Source organism: Felis catus, chromosome D2 (assembly GCF_018350175.1).
Source record: "Felis catus isolate Fca126 chromosome D2, F.catus_Fca126_mat1.0, whole genome shotgun sequence".
NCBI lineage: Eukaryota > Metazoa > Chordata > Mammalia > Carnivora > Felidae > Felis > Felis catus.
The window spans coordinates 73,190,650-73,209,351 of NC_058378.1; the positions used below are offsets into that span (position 1 = coordinate 73,190,650).

At 49.0% G+C, this 18,702-nt stretch overlaps 1 protein-coding gene across 1 annotated transcript; it reads left to right on the top strand.

Moving 5' to 3' along the window:
• Nucleotides 1-808: 808 nt before the first annotated feature.
• PNLIPRP1 (pancreatic lipase related protein 1) lies at nucleotides 809-15,882 on the top strand. Its single transcript, XM_006938208.3, has 13 exons — nucleotides 809-886; nucleotides 1,008-1,056; nucleotides 1,666-1,820; nucleotides 2,341-2,466; nucleotides 4,061-4,195; nucleotides 5,592-5,700; nucleotides 7,192-7,311; nucleotides 7,415-7,534; nucleotides 8,985-9,103; nucleotides 9,843-9,972; nucleotides 12,171-12,279; nucleotides 12,918-13,085; nucleotides 15,762-15,882. The coding sequence occupies exons 2-13, from the start codon at nucleotides 1,008-1,010 to the stop codon at nucleotides 15,823-15,825; spliced, it is 1,404 nt and encodes a 467-aa protein (XP_006938270.1). The 5' UTR covers nucleotides 809-886; the 3' UTR covers nucleotides 15,826-15,882.
• Nucleotides 15,883-18,702: the final 2,820 nt, after the last annotated feature.

Sequence of the window (18,702 nt, forward strand, 5' to 3'; positions counted from 1 at the left end):
GAAGGCTTATCTGCCTGTTGTGTGAACTGGCGGGGTTGTTCACAGATGCACGGGTCTGTGGGTCATTCATGACGGCCTCACAGGGGCCTAGTCTCATAGGACAGGTGTGCAAACTTCGGAGAGTCTGGGGAAACTCTGTAGACGTGACACGGTCTGATGACGTGGGCTTTTAGAGGCTCCTGAACCTAGCTCTTCAAAATTTTGTAATGAACTTCCGTTGTTTGAAACCATTAAATTTTGCATTGATTCATTACCTAGGACTTGATAACTGGAACAGGCAGTTAATGCGGGACTGCGTTCATAGGCTACTGTGGAGGGTGCTGAATCTGTCTCCAAAACTCATGCACTCGGGTATTAGACTGCCAGAGACAGAGAGATCAGTAGAGAGAGATAAAGAGACAGGGAGACAGAAAGAGAGTTCTTGATCAGAATTTCCCTTTAGTTCAGCTATATGAGGGCGGGAGCGGGGGGAGCATTTCCATTTATTCTAATTGACGAATACTACCCTCCATTATTAGAGTTTGCTGCTGTGTCCGTCCTGGGACTTGTAAACTGCTTGGTGATAAAATAGAAAATTGGAAAGTGGGGCCCTCTAGGCTCATAATTACACGCACAGGTACGCGGGTACAAAGTGAGGGGAATTTTCACCCCCTTGTAATCAAGCATTCCTTCATCTTCCCAGACTTGTAGGAAGGTTTGACTACTATAATTAATCTTGTTTTGTGTATTTGTGCAGATTAAAATATTAAGTGCACACAGCATGTTCTATTATCACCTGCAGTTTCCTTGAAGCAGGGTCCAAATGATAAGGCTCTGGTATAAAAAAAAAAAAAAACCAGCCTGGGTACTAGATGGAGAGGGAGGGACGCCTGGAACATCCCACAGGGTAAGTTACCTTGGCCTTCCTCCCGCCGGCTGTTGAAGCAGCCAGACCTGACTTCCTCCGAGTCTGTGCTCGTCGCTCTGGTTAGGTTTGGTGAGGCTGAGAATGTCTGGATTTATTGTAGATGGTGAACGTGTGGACAGTCGCCCTTTTGCTGCTGGGAGCAGTCACAGGTAGGAAACCATCACACCTGCCCCACGGGAAGGGCTTAAATGCAGCATCTCAGCACCGGCCAGAGAAAGCCTTACTCATGGCAGTGAGTGGTTCCAGACAACTCTGAGGGTCCAGAGAGCCGTGGGGTCGGGGGGGGGGGGGCGGGGTGGGGGTGGAGGTGGTCAACACTCCGCCTGGGAGACAAGGCAGTTTGAGGGGACCCCACTTCAGAGCATCTCTCCACCGGCCTGTCTTCACGTCCAGGTACTTTAGACCAGGCTCTCGTAGGTAAAGCATTAAACACCTGCCTGGGTTAACAGATTGACTTATCAGTGCGTGTTATCACGTTAGTCGAATAAGTATATCTGAAGAGCTGGGGATGGGACACAGAACTTCTAAGTTTTGATGGTGGTTCTAAGCGGCGGCACAGCTGGTGACTCTATGGCTGACCAGAAGGTGGCACTGGGGGTAAGGAGAGAGTGGGTGGGGAGAGGCAGGGTGTCTCCATTCTTCAGACTGTCTCCGGGCAGAGCAGTGAGGACCTGAGAGGCTGAAACACCCCCCACCCTCCCACCCCGGAGCCCAGCCTGGGGAGCTAAGCCGTGAGCACATTCGTCCTTTCTCTACAGCAAAGGAAATTTGCTATGAACATATCGGGTGCTTCTCCGACTCGGAGCCCTGGGCCGGGACTGCAGCCAGGCCCCTGAAAGTTCTCCCCTGGAGCCCCGAGAAAATCGGCACCCGCTTCCTGCTCTACACCAATGAGAACCCAAACAACTTTCAGGTGAGACTTTGTCATTTCAACATCATTGTGACTGGGAGAGGGGGTGTGCCCACCCCGCAGACTAGAAGGTTCTTGTGTCTGTCCCCTCCTCCTCCACCATGCTCTGTCCCACTTTATCCCTCCAGCTGCCCCCGCCTTCCAGGCCTAGCCAGACCCACACAGAGTAGGTTTTCTGTAAAATGTTGGCTCCAATGAATGAATGGTTCACATTTGCCGGAACCTCTAACTGGTTATGTGATTCTGGTCTGGGGCAAAGCTTCCCATCTACCAAGAACCCTGTGGAGGTAAGACTGTGGGCTACGATTCAGCCCCAGTGGAGACAGTAATTCCTGACTGGCCGGGGTCGGAGTGATCAGGGCAGGCAGGAAAATGAGAGTCAGGGTGGCCTTCCTGGAAGAGGTGGCTTTTGTGCTAAGGTTTGAAAGATTAAGGCATCAGAACAAGCAGAAATGGAGAAGGAGAGACAGACCTGAATGGCCAGGCTACAAGAACATGCAACCCCTTTCTGCTTTTGTCACAGACTCTCCTTCCCTCTGACCCATCAACAATTGAAGCATCAAATTTTCAAACAAACAGGAAGACCCGGTTCATCATCCACGGCTTCATAGACAAGGGAGAAGAGAACTGGCTTTTGGAGATGTGCAAGGTAGGGCCGGCTCCCAGCCCCATGGTCTGCCCTGTCCCCGGCAGCAAGCCTTTCAGAAAGCACAGCAGATAAGCTTGGAGACAGGAAATCCCTACACACAAGTTAACTTCAGGCAATTAAAATGATTCTGTTTACGATAGTAAGAATTCACGTCCACATTTCCGGACGCCATCTGTAGCCTGGAGCAGTGGCCTTGGCTATGTGGGCAAACACCTGCACCATCTTATTTCTGGCTAAATCAAAGCCAAAGGTCTGCTTCCGTTTTTAGTGAGGGCACTTTGTGTTCCTGCGCATGAGGGATTGTGTTTTTTTTTGTCCAAGTCTCTCCCACGTCCCTGCGATGATGTGTTGCTACAACCATTTATTTGGGAAATGGAGAACTAAGGTGCACCAGGAGACCGAATCACAGAATAGAAAGTGTCAAAACTATATGTGACATAGCGTCTATTGGCTAGAAGGACAGACAACAGAAGAACACGCACGTGCACACACACGCACACACACGTGCACAGGCATACACACACAAACACATAATAATACACCGTCACCCTTTCTTTTTACATAGACACTGATTCCATCCATTTTTCTGATGCCTAAGAGTTTACCCGAGCAGCCTGTCCTCCACACACACATGAATAATTCTGACCTATCACGTCAACGGGAGAAGTTACAAACCTAGAAAATTAAAGTCATTCTGCATTTGGCCTTGATTTGCCAGGCATTTAACTCTTCTGTCCCATCAGAACAACTATAAACTGTATCTTACAGTGTAAGATATAGTTTATGCTCCAAATTCCTCAGGGCTGTAAGAGATTCCTCAGGGTTGTTTTAAAAATAAAGGTCCTGAGAAAAAACTCTTGGTATCTCCGTGTGCGTGATCACACATATTAGTATCATAGATGTGACAAATTTGAAGTGGGCTTTAAATTTATAGAACCGTTTTCAACTCAAGCTGGCCTATGTACTACCTGGCAGAATGTCTAAGGCTCCATCCATTTCCTTGACCTCCTAGAAGTTTTCAGAGTTCTTCAATCTCTTTTTAAGTCAGCTGCAGTTTTATTTTTCAAATATCTGCGGTGTGTGTTTCCTCCATGAAATACTGTGCTATCTTGACTCTAGACGCTTAGTAAATGCCCAGCAGGCAGGGGTGAAGGCAAGTCCGGTTATTGGCAGGGATGTCAAGAAGCCAAGAGGAGGGCTGGAGGTCAAATCCACAAGGTCATTTGGACACTGGCCATCAGAGACGGCACTGGAGACCTTTCCTCTTCAAAACAGGGCTCTTCTAAGGATGCAGTTGTTCCCCCACATACCTAATCAACTTTACCGAATTTGGTCAAAGAAAACCAGAGAGTGGCCAGCTTTTAATTAACCTACAAGCTAGAGAGGGAATAGGTTTGCCTTGCCCATCGCCTTTACCCTGAGGGATGACTCCTAATCGACAACAAGGTTCCTAACAAAGCCCAGTTTGTCTCAGCGCCCCAGCGAGGAAAAGACAGAAGGACCAGTAGTAACTGTGAGTCACCATTGCGGAGCCCTGGTTAGACGGGGTTTTGCGCGCCCCTGTGATAACATCCTGGTGTCTTTCCAACACCAGAACATGTTCGCGGTGGAGGAGGTGAACTGCATCTGCGTGGACTGGAAGAAAGGCTCCCAGACCACGTACACACAGGCCGCCAACAACGTGCGGGTGGTGGGTGCCCAGGTGGCCCAGATGATCAGCATGCTCTCGGTGAGTCCGCCGGCCGGGCTGCTGGGGAGGCAGGAGGCGCCCCCGGGTCTCTGTCGGCTAAAGATGCAGCTGAGAGTTATAGCTTTTGACAAGAAATAGAAAGAATTGTATTTGTCTCGGAATCTCACTTCTAAAACGCTGAAATTTGCCTTAATAAGGACACGGCAGTGGAAGAAAAATCAGTAATAGCTAACACTTAGGAGGCATCTTCCATTGACAGATGTGAAAACTAAGGATGTTTATGAACATCTTCCATTGACAGATGTGAAAACTAAGGCCCAGAGAGGTCAAGGATTTTGTCCCCCAAAATCATAGCACAGGGGAATACAAGAGCTGTCTAGTGCCAGGGGCCCTCCACTACACCGGGTGGTCTCTGTGTGGGGCAAACAAGGCATTCACAAGGAGCACCAAATGGAACCCGAGGGCAGCAGGTGCCATTGGCAGGTACCAACGCCACGGCCCTGTTGGTGGCCCTGTTGATGGCAGAGAATTTCGTTTGCCACCGTCAATTCAGCTGTTTCTTCCTACCCGGGTCTTTCATTCTGGCTAACTTGGAGTCTTGAATTCTTTCGGTGAAGTCGCTAACTCTTCATGACTCTATATTCTATCCCAGATAAAGGCCCGAGCTGTTTCTGTCTTATAGTGGAAGGGTCCACAAAAGAACCTATCGGTTCTAACTACTTCTGCACCCCTGCAGAAATTAAAAAGTGTGATGTTTGTCCTAGAGGTTCTGAAGATCAACGAGTATACATGGGCGAACGTCTCTGAGACCTACACGTGCAAACACTCATAGCTGTATGCCATTTGTTCATCCAATATTTGGGGGGCACAGTGTCAGGAACTCTGCTAAGAGGTCAAGAGGATGGTGAGGTCCCAGGCCCTGGAGGAGCTCATGGTGAAGACTTGAAACGAGAGTAGAGGATGGTCAGGGTTCTAATGGGGGGACTATAGGGCTTAATTGGGAGCAATGTGGGGGCACCGTTTAATCCGGGCTGGGGGACTGGGCGCGTGATGAAGGATGTCTCCCGGGGAGAGACATCTAAGTTGAGAGCTGATGGCTAGGCTGTGTCATGTGAGCTGGACGAGTGGTTGGGGAGTGGACAGCAACATCATCAGACCCACAGATGAGGGAATATGATGTATCCGAGGGCCCGGAAATCCTGCATAGGGTTTGGCTAGAGAAGAATCTAGAAAAATGGGTGTTGAGTCAGGAAAGTTCTGAAACCCTCGTAATGAATTTGGGCTTGATCCTGAGGGCAGTGGGAGCCACAGAAGGTTTTCAACAGAGGGGTCACGACATTAGGTTTACGTGTTACAAAAACCACACATGTAAAACAAAACAAAACAAAACACCACAGCACAAAAATGTTCTGAAAATGCACTCTTCCCTCTCCAGACAAACTATAGCTACTCTCCTTCCCAAGTCCACCTCATCGGCCACAGCCTGGGAGCCCACGCGGCGGGAGAGGCTGGGAGCAGGACTCCAGGCCTGGGCAGAATTACAGGTAAGGCCCAAGGGGCAGGGCCCCGGGTTTTGTCCCCAGTGACCCCAGAACGTGGTGCAAGCCTGCCGACCAGCCAGAAGCTGGCCCGAAGTAGTCTGTCCCCAAAATGCTCTGCACAGAACATTTTAGGAAGCCCCCAGGAAGCCCATCTTTCTGGAAGGGGAGGTGGTGCTTTTGCTCACCCCCCTTTGCTTCCCCTTGCTTCTCCTGTCTGTCTCCATTCCTCCTCCTTAGATCCACGTTTCTTGGCAGTGTGGGTCGTTCAGCAGGACTGGGCAGCCAGGAAAATGGAGACGAAGGCCCATGTGAGCGTGTGCAAATGTAATGAAGAATGCACACTGTTATTCCCTTCCCCCTTCCCTTTGAACTCAAAGGCAGAGTGGAACATGAAAATCATGCTTCCAGAGCCTTCTATTGGTAGGAGAAACCCAGCCACCCGTGGTGCAGATCACTCTTGCAAGCCAAGCAGAGCCTTCACTTTGTAACAACAACAACGACAACAACATACATTATATAATAGAATCATAAGAATGTAATGCTATGATTATTATTATAGTAAGCATAGATTCAGTGCTTGCTTAGCCCAAATACTATGTAAAGTGCCTTACATTTCCTCACTGAATCCCCAGAACTGAAGAAGCAGGCTCAGGAAACTGGATAACTTGCCCTAAATCACGCAATAAATGAGTGGTGGGGCTGAGAGTCTAACCCAGTTCGACTGCCGCGTGGCTCGAGAAAGCCTCTGCTGTCTAAGAGCTCTCCCTTTCATTCTCAACAGACAGTTATGCCCGGGCCTTTTCTGGCCAGCTGCTCTGCCCAAACCTTCAAAGAACTATTGACAAATTCAGGAGCCCTGCCAGGAAGGAAGTATAATCAGGAGGAAATAATAGTAATCAATATTTTACTGATACACTCATGATGGTATGCCAGCCACTGTGCTAAAAGCTATATACGTTATCTCATTTCATCTTATTGTAACCATATCATTACCTGGATTTTATAAACGGGGGAACTGAGGCACAAGAAATAGGTTGAGCAACTCGCCCAAGGTCACGCAACTTGCCCAAGAAATAGCTGAGTAGGGATTTAGAGTCAGGCTGCCTAGTTCCAGAATCTGTGTTCATAAATATGATATCATGCTACTCTATCCCTTTTTTCTTCAAACTTGAGAAGAGGAAAAAGAATGTTAAAGAGGAAAGATCTGCCAAGTACATAAGAGAAAATAATGTGAAAAAAAAATCCTTGGTCAGACAAATTTAAATCTCTTAGCTTATCTACCCTTCTTTATCCACACCACGGGAGCCCTTCTCTAATGAGCAACGTTGAAACTCTAGGTCCCCGTATTCAATATGCAGGGCCATGGCACTGCATGACTTCAGAGTATGGCACCCCTCGAGTCGAGCGATGCACAGCCTGAGCAACCGTACGCCTTGGTCCTGCTGGCACCTACAGCCAGGCCTACTATTCTGCAGCACTGATCATCTCTTTTAGGGTTGGATCCTGTAGAAGCAAGCTTCCAGGGTACTCCTGAAGAGGTTCGGCTCGATCCCTCTGATGCTGACTTCGTTGACGTGATCCATACAGATGCAGCACCCCTGATCCCATTCCTGGGTGAGCCCAATGACGCTTTAGCTGCAAGCATGCGCAGTTGTGTTGTAACCGAGATGCATAACCCCGCATTATGAAAAACTCATTGCTCTTCCAAACGTTTCAGGTTTTGGAACAAAACAGCTGTTAGGTCACCTCGACTTCTTCCCCAACGGAGGGGAGGAAATGCCAGGATGCAAGAAGAATGCCCTGTCACAGATCGTGGACCTCGATGGCATCTGGGAAGGTAAAGCCAGAGCAGAGCGAGGCATCACTTCCCTGGGGGGAGCAGTATCTTCCCAGAGCAAATCTCAAAAATGAAACTGCTCTTTAAAACAATTTCTCCTTCTAGACCTTATTTCTGAAAAAATACAGCTACAGACTACTTGTCGTATCTCCGCTCTACTGGTTTTGCACTTCCTTAAAACACCGTCGTGGGTGTCCTGGACTGTGCAAGCCACAAAGAACGACAAAATTGCTCAAAGCCGTAACTCCACCAATGAGTTGGCAGCTACCTAACAAAGACAAGACATGCCATGAAATTAAACATCCTAAGAGAATTTTTCTGCCAGCCCCCCCTTGGGAGTCAATGATACGGCTCCAGTTCACGTAGAGTATTGTTCAATACCGTAGCCAAAATGACAATGCTCCCTGATCGTTTCCACGGCAGAGCCATTTGCCCAATGAGAGTCACCACCCCTGTATGGTGGGTCAGGATGAGAAACAGTCACTGGTAGGAAAGGTGAAGCCGAGAGAGTGCTATTTGGGGTTCTTCTTCACCATTGATGGAGCACACCTGGGCTGAAGGTCATCCTTCAGCGACAGATTTTGGATCCGATGAGGTGAAAAGGACAACGTAGAAGTGAATTTTTCAGCCCAGCTCATCACTTGGAACCACACAGGTTTACACTGTCAGTGGTCTGACCAAATCTAACGAGTAAAGATTCTTACTGAATTCGATCAAAATGGCAGGTATGTACGACATCGAAGCAAACATTAAGAATGCAGATGTATGTGTTTGTCTCTTATGAGAGTTTCCATGGAAAGGGTAGCCCAAACTCTCTCTCGGTAATAGCCAAGCAAGTTTGGGTCATATCTAGAAGGTATACTGTGACCTCTGTCACCTGGCAGGAGCTGTGGGGGCCAAGGAAAGTTATTAAGAAAGAAAAAAAAAGAGCCAACTCAAGCGACCCGAGCCTCCTTGTTATTTGCCTAAACACAGCATGAAAATGTCCGTGCTCTGGTTTCATCATGTCTAGGAAGTCACCTCACATCTGGCTGTGTCTTCAAGGACCTCTAGCCTAGTGCCTGGGACACAGGAAGGCACAATGGTTAGCAGCATAGGCTCAAGCACCAGACGGGCTTGGGTTTAACTGCCAGTTCTGCCACTAACTGGCTGCAATCCGTACATCTGAGGCTGTAATCTGTGTATCGCCCGTACTTAGAAATGGTCTGGTACCTACCGCCTAGAAAGGCATTGTTCATAGGAACAACGCACGTAAAGGACTCGGAACACTGCCTCGCTCACGGAAAGCAGCCTCTCTGTGTTCACTGGCATTTATTTTGGACTTACCTTAAGTTGGCCCGATCTTACATTTCTCCAAGTATGGCCCCACTTTGGAACCTCTCCCCTTGGAGCGACAGAAGCCGTCGGCTCCCCAGACCACGTATGGAGACGTCCTCATTTGTTTCCCCAGGGACTCGGGATTTTGTGGCTTGCAATCACCTGAGAAGTTACAAGTATTACTCGGAGAGCATCCTCAACCCCGATGGGTTCGCTTCCTACCCCTGCGCTTCCTACAAGGCCTTTGAGTCTGTAAGCTATTATCCCTTGAGTCCCTCTGTGGGACGGTTGTCCACTATGTTTGGGATTTGCAGCACCCTCTCACCAGTTTCTGATCATCTCTTACTTGTTTTGCATGGGCCCTCAGAGTTTATGATCCTGTGAAGCAGAGGGGGGAAAGAGGTTAGGCAGGAGGTGACTAAAATTCTAGATGAGTCCTGTGGGTGAGGAAGACGCTGGGAAATCAGAGCAATCCTTTCAATGATCTAGAAAACTTCCCTGCAGAAGGTGTTGTTTGAATCTGCATAGCATTTAGGAGGAAGAACGGGGCAGAGCAAGGGCGGCAGAACGTAGGAGAGAGGAAGTCCTATGCCAGCGAGAAGGAAAGGCGCACGCTGGAGTTCTAGATGCCAGGCTGGGGGGTTGGGCCTCTGGAATTGGCCACAGCCAGATTTATACCACAGGCAGTGGCAAATGCTACACACAGTCAGGGCTCTTTGTCCCAGAGTTTGGCTGTTAACCACATAGCAGCACATCACGTGATGGAAGGTGTAATTGACCTAACCTGGAGCCCAGGAATCAGTATTTTCCATCGTGATGTGCAAGAGGCTTGGGAGTCCCCGCCTTGGTGAAGGAAATTTGGAAATCCTCTTTCCCAGTCTCCTTCCTGTTACAAGCGAGGAAACTCAGACGGTAGGAGAAGTGCTCCCCCAGATGTGTGGGTCATAAAAAGGCAAATTCACACCTTATGGCTTGATCTGTCTCTTCTTAGAACAAGTGCTTCCCCTGCCCGGATGAAGGCTGCCCACAGATGGGCCACTATGCTGATAAATTTGCTGGCAGGACGAGCGGCGAGCCACAGAAATTCTTCCTGAACACAGGAGACTCCAGCAATTTTGCTCGTGAGTTGTAATTTGACCCTTCTCACCCACGTCGAGAAAGTTTAGCTTCCGTTATACAAGAAAGACTTATCTCTCCCCTGGAGTACTTGTGAGCACATCCTGACCATCTTAGCAGAGGGACACATCTACCAAACTCTCCCATTTAAGACTCAGCTGAGGATTTACAAAGAGCCTGCATTTCTTCCTTTCTGCGTCTATGCCATGAAATGAGTGGAATGAATGGGAGCACAACTCCTGAGAAATCGTGACTTGCACATCTCTGTGGCAATTTTTACCACTGAATTCTTTCCACTCCACAGTGCACTGTTCTTTTCTTTTTTCAAGGCTGTGTCATGCACACGACTTCTTCTATTCCTTTATCAAACATTTATTTGGTACCAGCTCTTTGCTGGTCTGGGCCCTTTAAGAAGTCCAGTTCCTATCTCCCCACTTCTCCTTCTCTGTGCCTGTGTCCCCGAAGCCCCATGTAGGGGTCCCTCTCTGGTGGAGGGTGGGCGGGAATCAGGAAGGAGTGATTTCTTACAAAAATCTGCTGACTCGTCTAGGTCATAGGGTAGAGATAGGGCACAGTTGGGCCACTCTGTGCCAACCTTCCCTGTGATTGTTCCCTAAGAAGTTGCACTTTAAAAAAAGGCACTGTGTTGGGGCGCCTGGGCGGCCCAGTCAGTTGGGCATTTGACTTCGGCTCAGGTCACCATCTCATGGTCTGTGGGTTCGAGTCCCGCATCAGGCTCTGTACTGACAGCTCAGAGCCTGGAGCCTGTTTCAGATTCTGTGTCTCCCTCTCTCTCTGCCCCTCCCCTGCTCACGTTCTGCCTCTCTCTCTCTCTCTCTCTCTCTCTCTCTCTCTCTCAAAAATAAGTAAACATTAAAAAAAATTTTTTTAAAAAGTCACTGCTTTTATATAAAGACATAAATACAATATATGCCTTATCTAGTTTTTAAAGTCAAGTTTATTGAGGTACAATTTATAGACAGCAAAATCCACCCTTTGTAGTATATAGTTCTATGAGTTTTGATAGATGAATAGTCATGTAACCATCTCCACAATCCAGATATAGAACACCTTCATCACCATATATATATATATATATCACCATATATATATATATATATATATATATATATATACACTCACATACATATTTTAAGACAATGGTTAATCAAGCCTTCCAGTGTTGTGATGCATGAAATGCTGGCCCATATTTTAAAACGACAAATTAAACATTTGAAAGCCACATACTCACTCCTCAACCGACACTTCTGTACGAACCACAGACTATGCAGACACTAGGGATGCAGGGATGAGCAAGACGCTCTGTGCATGAAATGCATCACCCAGCGGAGAAGGCGGAAACCGAGCGCGCAGCCCCAGTGTGCTGGGCGTGGCGACTTGCTGCTTGGCAACCTGGGACCGAGGACCTGGCCCTGCCCAGAGGAAGGAACAGGGACAGCATCCCCGGGAATGTGAAGGACAAGTGGGAGCTAGGCAAATGATGTGTGTGTGTTTCAGTACATGCGTGTGTACATGTGTGTGTGCGTGTGGGTGTAGATGTGGATCTGTGCATGTGTGTGTGTGAGTGAGCGTGTGGTTATAGGTGTGCAGGATGTCCTCACGGGCACTGACACGGCACTGCAGGTGTAGATCTGGGTAACAGCTGAGCCCCGCTCTATGACGGACACGGCCTGGGGCGCTGGGGATGTGCAGGTACAGCACAGTCCCTGCTCTTGAGGTTCTCGCAGGACTACTTTCTTGAGCTACTTTTCCTACCATGGGAACAAGCCCTTGTCCCTTCTCTTTTCACCTTATCTCATAGTGCGGTCCCTCTCGAGGGGAGTTATACAACACAACTTTCTGCAATGATGGAAATGCTCCCTGTTGCCCAAAACGGTAGCCAGTGGCCACGTGTGGCAATTTAACACTAGAAATGTGGCTAGTAAGACTCAGGAATTAATTTTTGATCTTCTTTAGTGTGAACTTCAAGCAGCACCTATGGGTAATGTCCCTTTACTGGGCAGTGTAGCTCTGGAGAGGGAATACCGCTAGGTACGTACCTCTCCTTATAGCCTATTTGAGTTGTAGATTAGTAGGATTTCTTATACTTTGATGCCTCAGTGTAAGGGATGACAGGATTCTGAAATTTGGGTCAACTATTTTGCTCATGAATAAATTGAAATCTTTTCTATCCCCTGTGCAGGCTGGAGATACGGAGTGTCTATAACACTGTCTGGAAAAATAGCCACTGGTCAGGTCAAAGTTGCTTTGTTTGGAAATAAGGGAAACACTCACCAATTCGATGTCATCAGGTAAGTTTCCTTTTTTAGCACCGCATCTCACTTGATGATATACACGGACTTCAAATCCACACACTGAAATGTTTATCTTCTCTTTATCAAGTAATTTTAAATTATTTGCTGTATATATTAAAGTGACTTTCAGACTTCTGCTGACAATTTTCTTTTCTCAATTATAAATCCAGGCAATAGTTTTTTTTGCTCTTTTGATAGGTTTGTTTTAAAGAATAGATTAAATATATATATATATATATACACACACACACACACACACACACACACACACATATATATATATATAATATTACCCCCAGGTGTCATGTTTCCTTATTAGCATAGTAACACATGCATGTTGTGTTAAACTAAGTGGATAACTTATTACTGTACAAATAACTCTTCCAGAAAAAAATATGAAGGAATTATATAGTTTTCTATAAGAACATTGTGAGCAGAAACTAACTTGAGTTTGAGAAAACAACATTCAAGCAATAGTTTGAGGCTGCTGGCTTCTCCATCTCTCCATCCTTTATTTGAGAACTAATTAAAAAAAAGTAATTTCATTAATCTTGAGTAGAAAAGAGTGGCATGGTCTTATCTGGTGATTAGAACTTGTTTCTGTGCATGGAATGTTTCTATTTCTTTATTTCAAGGGGGATTCTCACACCAGGCTCTACCCATTCTAATCAGTTTGATGCAAAGCTTGATATTGGAACCATTGAGAAAGTCAAGTTTCTTTGGAACAACAACGTGATAAACCCAACCTTCCCCAAAGTGGGTGCAGCCAAGATCACCGTCCAAAAGGGAGAGGAGAAAACAGTGTATGTATATGTTTGCTGGCTTGTGCCTCAGGGTGTTGGTAGAGATTGGTGTTCGTAATGGAAACTCACTCCAGAAAGTCAGTCACGGTTCAGCCAGAAAAGCCAAGACAATCTACCCACCTGAGGCCTTTTCTTTGTAGGCAAACAACCGACAGATGAGGTAAAGCATTTCTGTTGGGTGTTCTCAGCCCTATCTGAGAAGAAGAACACAGATGCAGGTCACTGCCTTCGAGAAAAACTAAGGGGGCAAAATGAGAAAGAGAAGAGAGAAATAGTTTCTGAAAGTATCAGGTTATAAGTATGGGCTAGAGAGTAGCTACATCATAAAGAGGGGAAGATCATTGAATTTCAGGATAATAAATGAAAACTAAAGTAGTTTCAGCAAAAGATATAAAATCTAAGACAAGAGAGAGCTGGGCTAACAATACTTGCGGAATCTTTATCCTGACTTTCGGCGTCACTTGCTGTGGCGGCCAGAGGATGTGGGGGTAGTGACCTGAGTGGGGCAGAGCTAAGGCCAGGACCCTAATTCCGGTCAGCAGAACCCTCCTGCAGTGGTTTTGTGGAAGGGGATCCTGGGAGCTTGGTCACTGATGGTGTTGAGGCTTGGGAGGTTAAGTGAGGTTGCTAAACTCGGGCCTCAGGGAATGTGACTCCCCCAGGCCGGGAGGGCGGGTTGGCAGAGTTCACAGCTGCATCTCAGGCTGGCTGACCCCTGTGAGGTCCTCCATATCCCTGTGAGGGGCTGGCCCAGCCAGGCGGTCAGCAGAATAAGACAGATCTGTCAGCGAGAGCACAGCACTGAGGAAGCCGGGGGGGAGAACCTTCCGCAGGCCACAGGTGCGGCCAGCGCTTCCCTGCCCGCCTCCATCGGAGGACAGTGAGCCTCTAAAGTCAGTTCCCAGAGGGGCACCTGGATGGCTCAGTCGGTTAAGCGTCCCGCTTTGGCTCAGGTCATGATGTCACAGTCCGTGAGTTCGAGCCCCACGTCAGGCTCTGTGCTGATAGCTCGGAGCCTGAAGCCTGCTTTGGATTCTGTGTCTCCCTCTCTCTCTGCCCCTCCCCTGCTCATGCTCTGTCTCTCTGTCTCAAAAATAATTAAAAACATTTAAAAAATTTAAAGTCAGTTCCCAGGGCCCCGTCAGGAAATGGACCTGTGGCCTGGCTCCTGGGACTGTGTGGTTAAAAATGTGTCAGAAGAAGATGCTATTGCTAGAACCTTAAAAATGCGGAGTGGTCCCGGGAGATGAGACACTCACAGGTAGATTTGAAGAAGGAAAGCACACACAAGCCCGAATCAGCCAGAACATTGTGCCTTCCAGGTTTTCTGAGGAAAGGCTGTGACTTTCTGCACTTTCTAGAAATGGAACAGATTGTATTCAAGCCCCCCCCCCCCCGAGGCCCTGAGGCCATTAGCTGCCTTCTGAACCCTCCAGTGGCCTGCGTGTCCCTTCTTCCCCTGCGTGTCCCTTCTTCCCCTGTCTGTTGACCCCAGAGGAAATCCATCTTAAGAGAAGAGAGATGTTGGGACATCAGGTTTTTAAAAATACAAGAAGATCAAAACCAGCATGGGCGATGGGCTTGGTGCGTGAGGGGCAGGCGATCCCAGATTGCAGGTGGCAGGCAGGGCTCGAGGTGCAGAGAACAGGAAATATGATTGCAGATAGAGCTAGGGCAGCAAGACAGGTGAAATACAAAAGAGACCACAGTGAAGACGACGGTAAAACCAGGCAAAGCCTCAGAGCTCAAAGGCAGCGAGATCCAAGAAGCGCTCGGTTCTTGGAACAACAGTGATGATAGTCACTTATACCTACAATGTTTTTTTTTTTTTATCAATTATAAAGCTTTTTCACATTTATGGTCATAAGATGTTGCATTATTAACATGGGATTCTCAGCGATGATGGGAGGGAACGGTGCCTTCTTCAACAAATGAAGATCCCAACACTCAGAGACTCAAGTAACGAGCCCCGTGTCCCCCCCTAGAAAGGAGGGAGTGGGGAGCCCAAAGGGAAAGATCCACTGACCGACTTCAGGCGCAGAAGGCAAGTCAAGGGAGATTTGAACTGTGACTCTGCCATGGACAACGTGATCTATGGCATCAGATAGACCTGTATGTGCATCTTGGTTCTTCCACTTACTGAGAGCGCTCTGTGCCTCAGTTTCCTCTCCCATAACGCAGGACTCCTAGTAATACTTCCTCACACATGTGTTGTGAGGGTGGAGTTTGCACAAGCGAATCGGTCAGTGTCATTGCCTGTAGTAAGAGCTCAGTTTACTGGAGCTGTTACAAGGTTGAATCCAGTCTACAGAGTGGCTCAGTCAAGAGTGAGCCCATCTGGACACCAATGGGCTGTGTTCAAGGAGGACCCATGCTGACTTGTGGAGAAAAAGTCCAGTTCGAGTTCTAGCTGCTGCCTCAATGCCCCACAGTCCTGTCGGACTGAGGACCCAGAGACCAGGGCCACTCTGAGCAACAGCTGACAGGGGACCTTGTCACAGACACCAGCCACCTGTCTCACGGGAAACCCAAGTTCTCCAGTAACTGGTTGAAGCTACGACCCTAGTGTTTTCCTCGTTCCGTGTGAATCCTAAATCGGCAATCATCTTTTCTTAACAACTTAAAACTCCATGTAAAGCTACCCGATGCTTACAAAGCTTTCATTTCTGTCGGCAGGCACAACTTCTGCAGCGAAAGCACTGTGAGAGAAGACGTTCTCCTCACCCTCACGCCCTGTTAAAGTCCAGGCACAGTCCGGTCACTGCATTAACAGCAATAAAAACCACTGATGCATCTATCTGCTCAGAACGTCTGTCACTGATGTCAGCTGGCCCCGCTGGGGACACTTGGGAATAGACCATTTAAATAAGCCCTGAGCATTTCCATACATTTGGGTTTCTTGCCACTGACTTCTGACCACACCCCCCCATTTCCCAGCTTCCTTGGTCCTCACATTCATTCTCTTCTCCTCACCTAAGGGGACGGCATGGAACAGCTGGAGTATGAGGTACAGGGGTCTCAGCAGAGCCTTCAGCTCTGCGCCTCGTCTTACAGATGAGGAAACTGAGGCCTAGAGAGGGGAGGTAGCTGTTTAAGCAAGGAGTGAATCCCTTTAGGGACTGGGGGTCCATTCCCCTGATTTTGGTTCCAGAGCTCGTCCCTGACTCCGTCATCACCTTGAAGGAGCGTGGAAAGACCATGCTATGACGTGGCCTCTTTGTGGTGACAGGCAATAGAGCCCTGTCTCCTGGTGAGGTGCCCCAGCAGCCAGAGACGCTGGTGGCATATTGACTGAGCACTGACAGGCTTCCAGCCCCCACTCCTCCTGGACCTCAGCAGGCATCATCTCAGGGCAGAGCTCAGCACTGAGGAGGCATGGCTCCTGAGAGGAGCGCCTGGTGCAGGCCCCCGCTGAGGAAGGACTTTTCGGTCATCCAATCAGCTAGGGCCACCAAGGAGCCCTCAGCCAATCAGGCCTTGCCTCGAATCCCACCCACACAGGTGTTGGTCACCTGGAAGGACAGGGTGTCCTACCCCAATATCATTCCCTGAGGACTTTGCGGGACCAGGAAAGCCACCACCTCCCCTGAGTGGCTCTCCTCTTGGCCACCAGGCCTCACATTCCACCATGACAGTTCCTGTGCCTCGGCCTCTGTTCCTAACCATTGGCGGCACGTCAAGCTGTGACCGAGCTTCAAACTTGAATGTGACTGGACCGCAGATTGTTCCTTGAGAGTAGGTGTTGGAGTGACTGTAGTCAGGGTCTCACAGAGGAGGGCACAAGGTGAGCGGTCAAGCCACGGTGGTAATGAGGGGTGTGTTAAAGATGACTACAGTGGTAAGAGGACCCCCAGGACCTTGGGTGGGGGCACCGAGCACGAGAGAACGAAGCCTGGGACTGAGACCCTTTCGTCACAGTTCTGCCCAGCACTGGCCACAAACCCACGCCCTGAGCAAGGCAGCACCATGTTGGTGGAAGAGTTCAATCTGTGGGATGCAGACTCTACAAATACTCCCAAACGCCAGCTCTGCACCAGGTTCTAGAGCCACAGGAAGCGGAAGACTTTGATTCAGCCTTGGAGGGGTGCACAGTAGCAGGGAGCCCGGCACCTAAATAAACACCACCATGCCACCTGATAGTGTAAAAAGTCGGCACGTCCCAGGACAGGGTGGTCGAGGAGACAGAGGACCAAGATAGGGAGGGCTCCAGAGAGCTGTTGGTTCTAGGCCCAGGCTTGCAGGAAGACGACCCCCATGAGACTGCAGGCTGGGAGGCCAACTAGGAGGAGGCAGTCCTGCAGCCATGCAACAAGAAGGGATGAGGACTTTAGGAGGGTGGCGAGTGGAACTGAGGTATAACAGAGTGGATGGGCTTTGTGGTTGGCCACGAAAGCCCTGCTCCCAGGTCAAGGACAGCCTGCTTCACCTGCTCCCCAGACGGACAGAAATGGCCAAAGACTTGGGGCAAGTAATTTTAAAAACAAAGAGGAAACAGAGGAGTTTGCAGCACAGAGGGAGGAAGCCAGCTCGGAAGAATCCCCAAGGCTGTGGGCCACATGGTGAGCTCTCAGCCCAGGCACTGCCCTGAGCCACAGGTGTCCCAGGGTGACCTGGGGTAACCTGGATCCCAACTGCAGGTGCAGTGGTGGCCATATGCTCCAGGGGCCGGGGAGCAGCTAATGGAGACCTGGGCTGGCGTGGGGCTGGGCCCCTGCTCTCTCCTCAATGTCCCTTTGTTGTCAGATACACAGCTGGAGGAAACTCCCAGGAAGGCAGAGAACAGCGGGTCCCAAGATCAAGTGTGTATTTTGGCCACTTAATCAGTGTGGCTATGGAGTATCCACTTCCTGACACCATGGGAGAGGCCAAGTTCAGTCCCATAGATCCACAACCCAAACGCTCCACCCTGGGAAGATGAGGAGTTTGGGGCTCTCTGTAGTTACCCGGGGGGTACACCTGCAGGGTCCACGCGGCCTGGCCAAATCTGGTCCACTCCCCAGATGTCAGGGACTACATGGAACCAGTTTGATGGGGGTTTATTTTTGTTTTATTTTTTAAATAACAAAGGTGGCGCACTGGGGGCAATGAAAACATGCCATATTCACAGTCAGCTTATTAGCATAAAGCTCGGAGGGACAATCAGTCTGGTTGGAAGCAAGGGAAAAGGCCCCGAGCTAGCACTCAGGATCCCAGTCAAGCCAGGCGACCTTGAAAAAGCAGTGGTTTCTGTAGAGACCCCTTTTAGGCAACAGGCTTCAGCAATGGAAATTAAATCCAGGCGAAAGGGCCCACGGTGACAGCCAAGCTGAATGCAAACAGGCTCATTAAGTGGCCCACCCGGAAACAGCCACAGGCCCTCGCTGACCAGTTACAAGCAGACATAGTTCCCGAGATCACCAGAGAAGGGAAAATTCCATAGATCCCCATCATCCCTCACTCTGCCCTATAACCATGGCCCCTCCCCACCACCTCGTGGCAGACAGTCTCTCCCTTGCAATGTATTCAATAAACTTCTCTTTTGTCCTGCCTTGGGTGAATTCTTTCACCGCCTGTGACACCCGACGGGGATGCCCCACATTTGGTGCCTCCCCCCAACCGATCAGAGCGCCCCACAGTT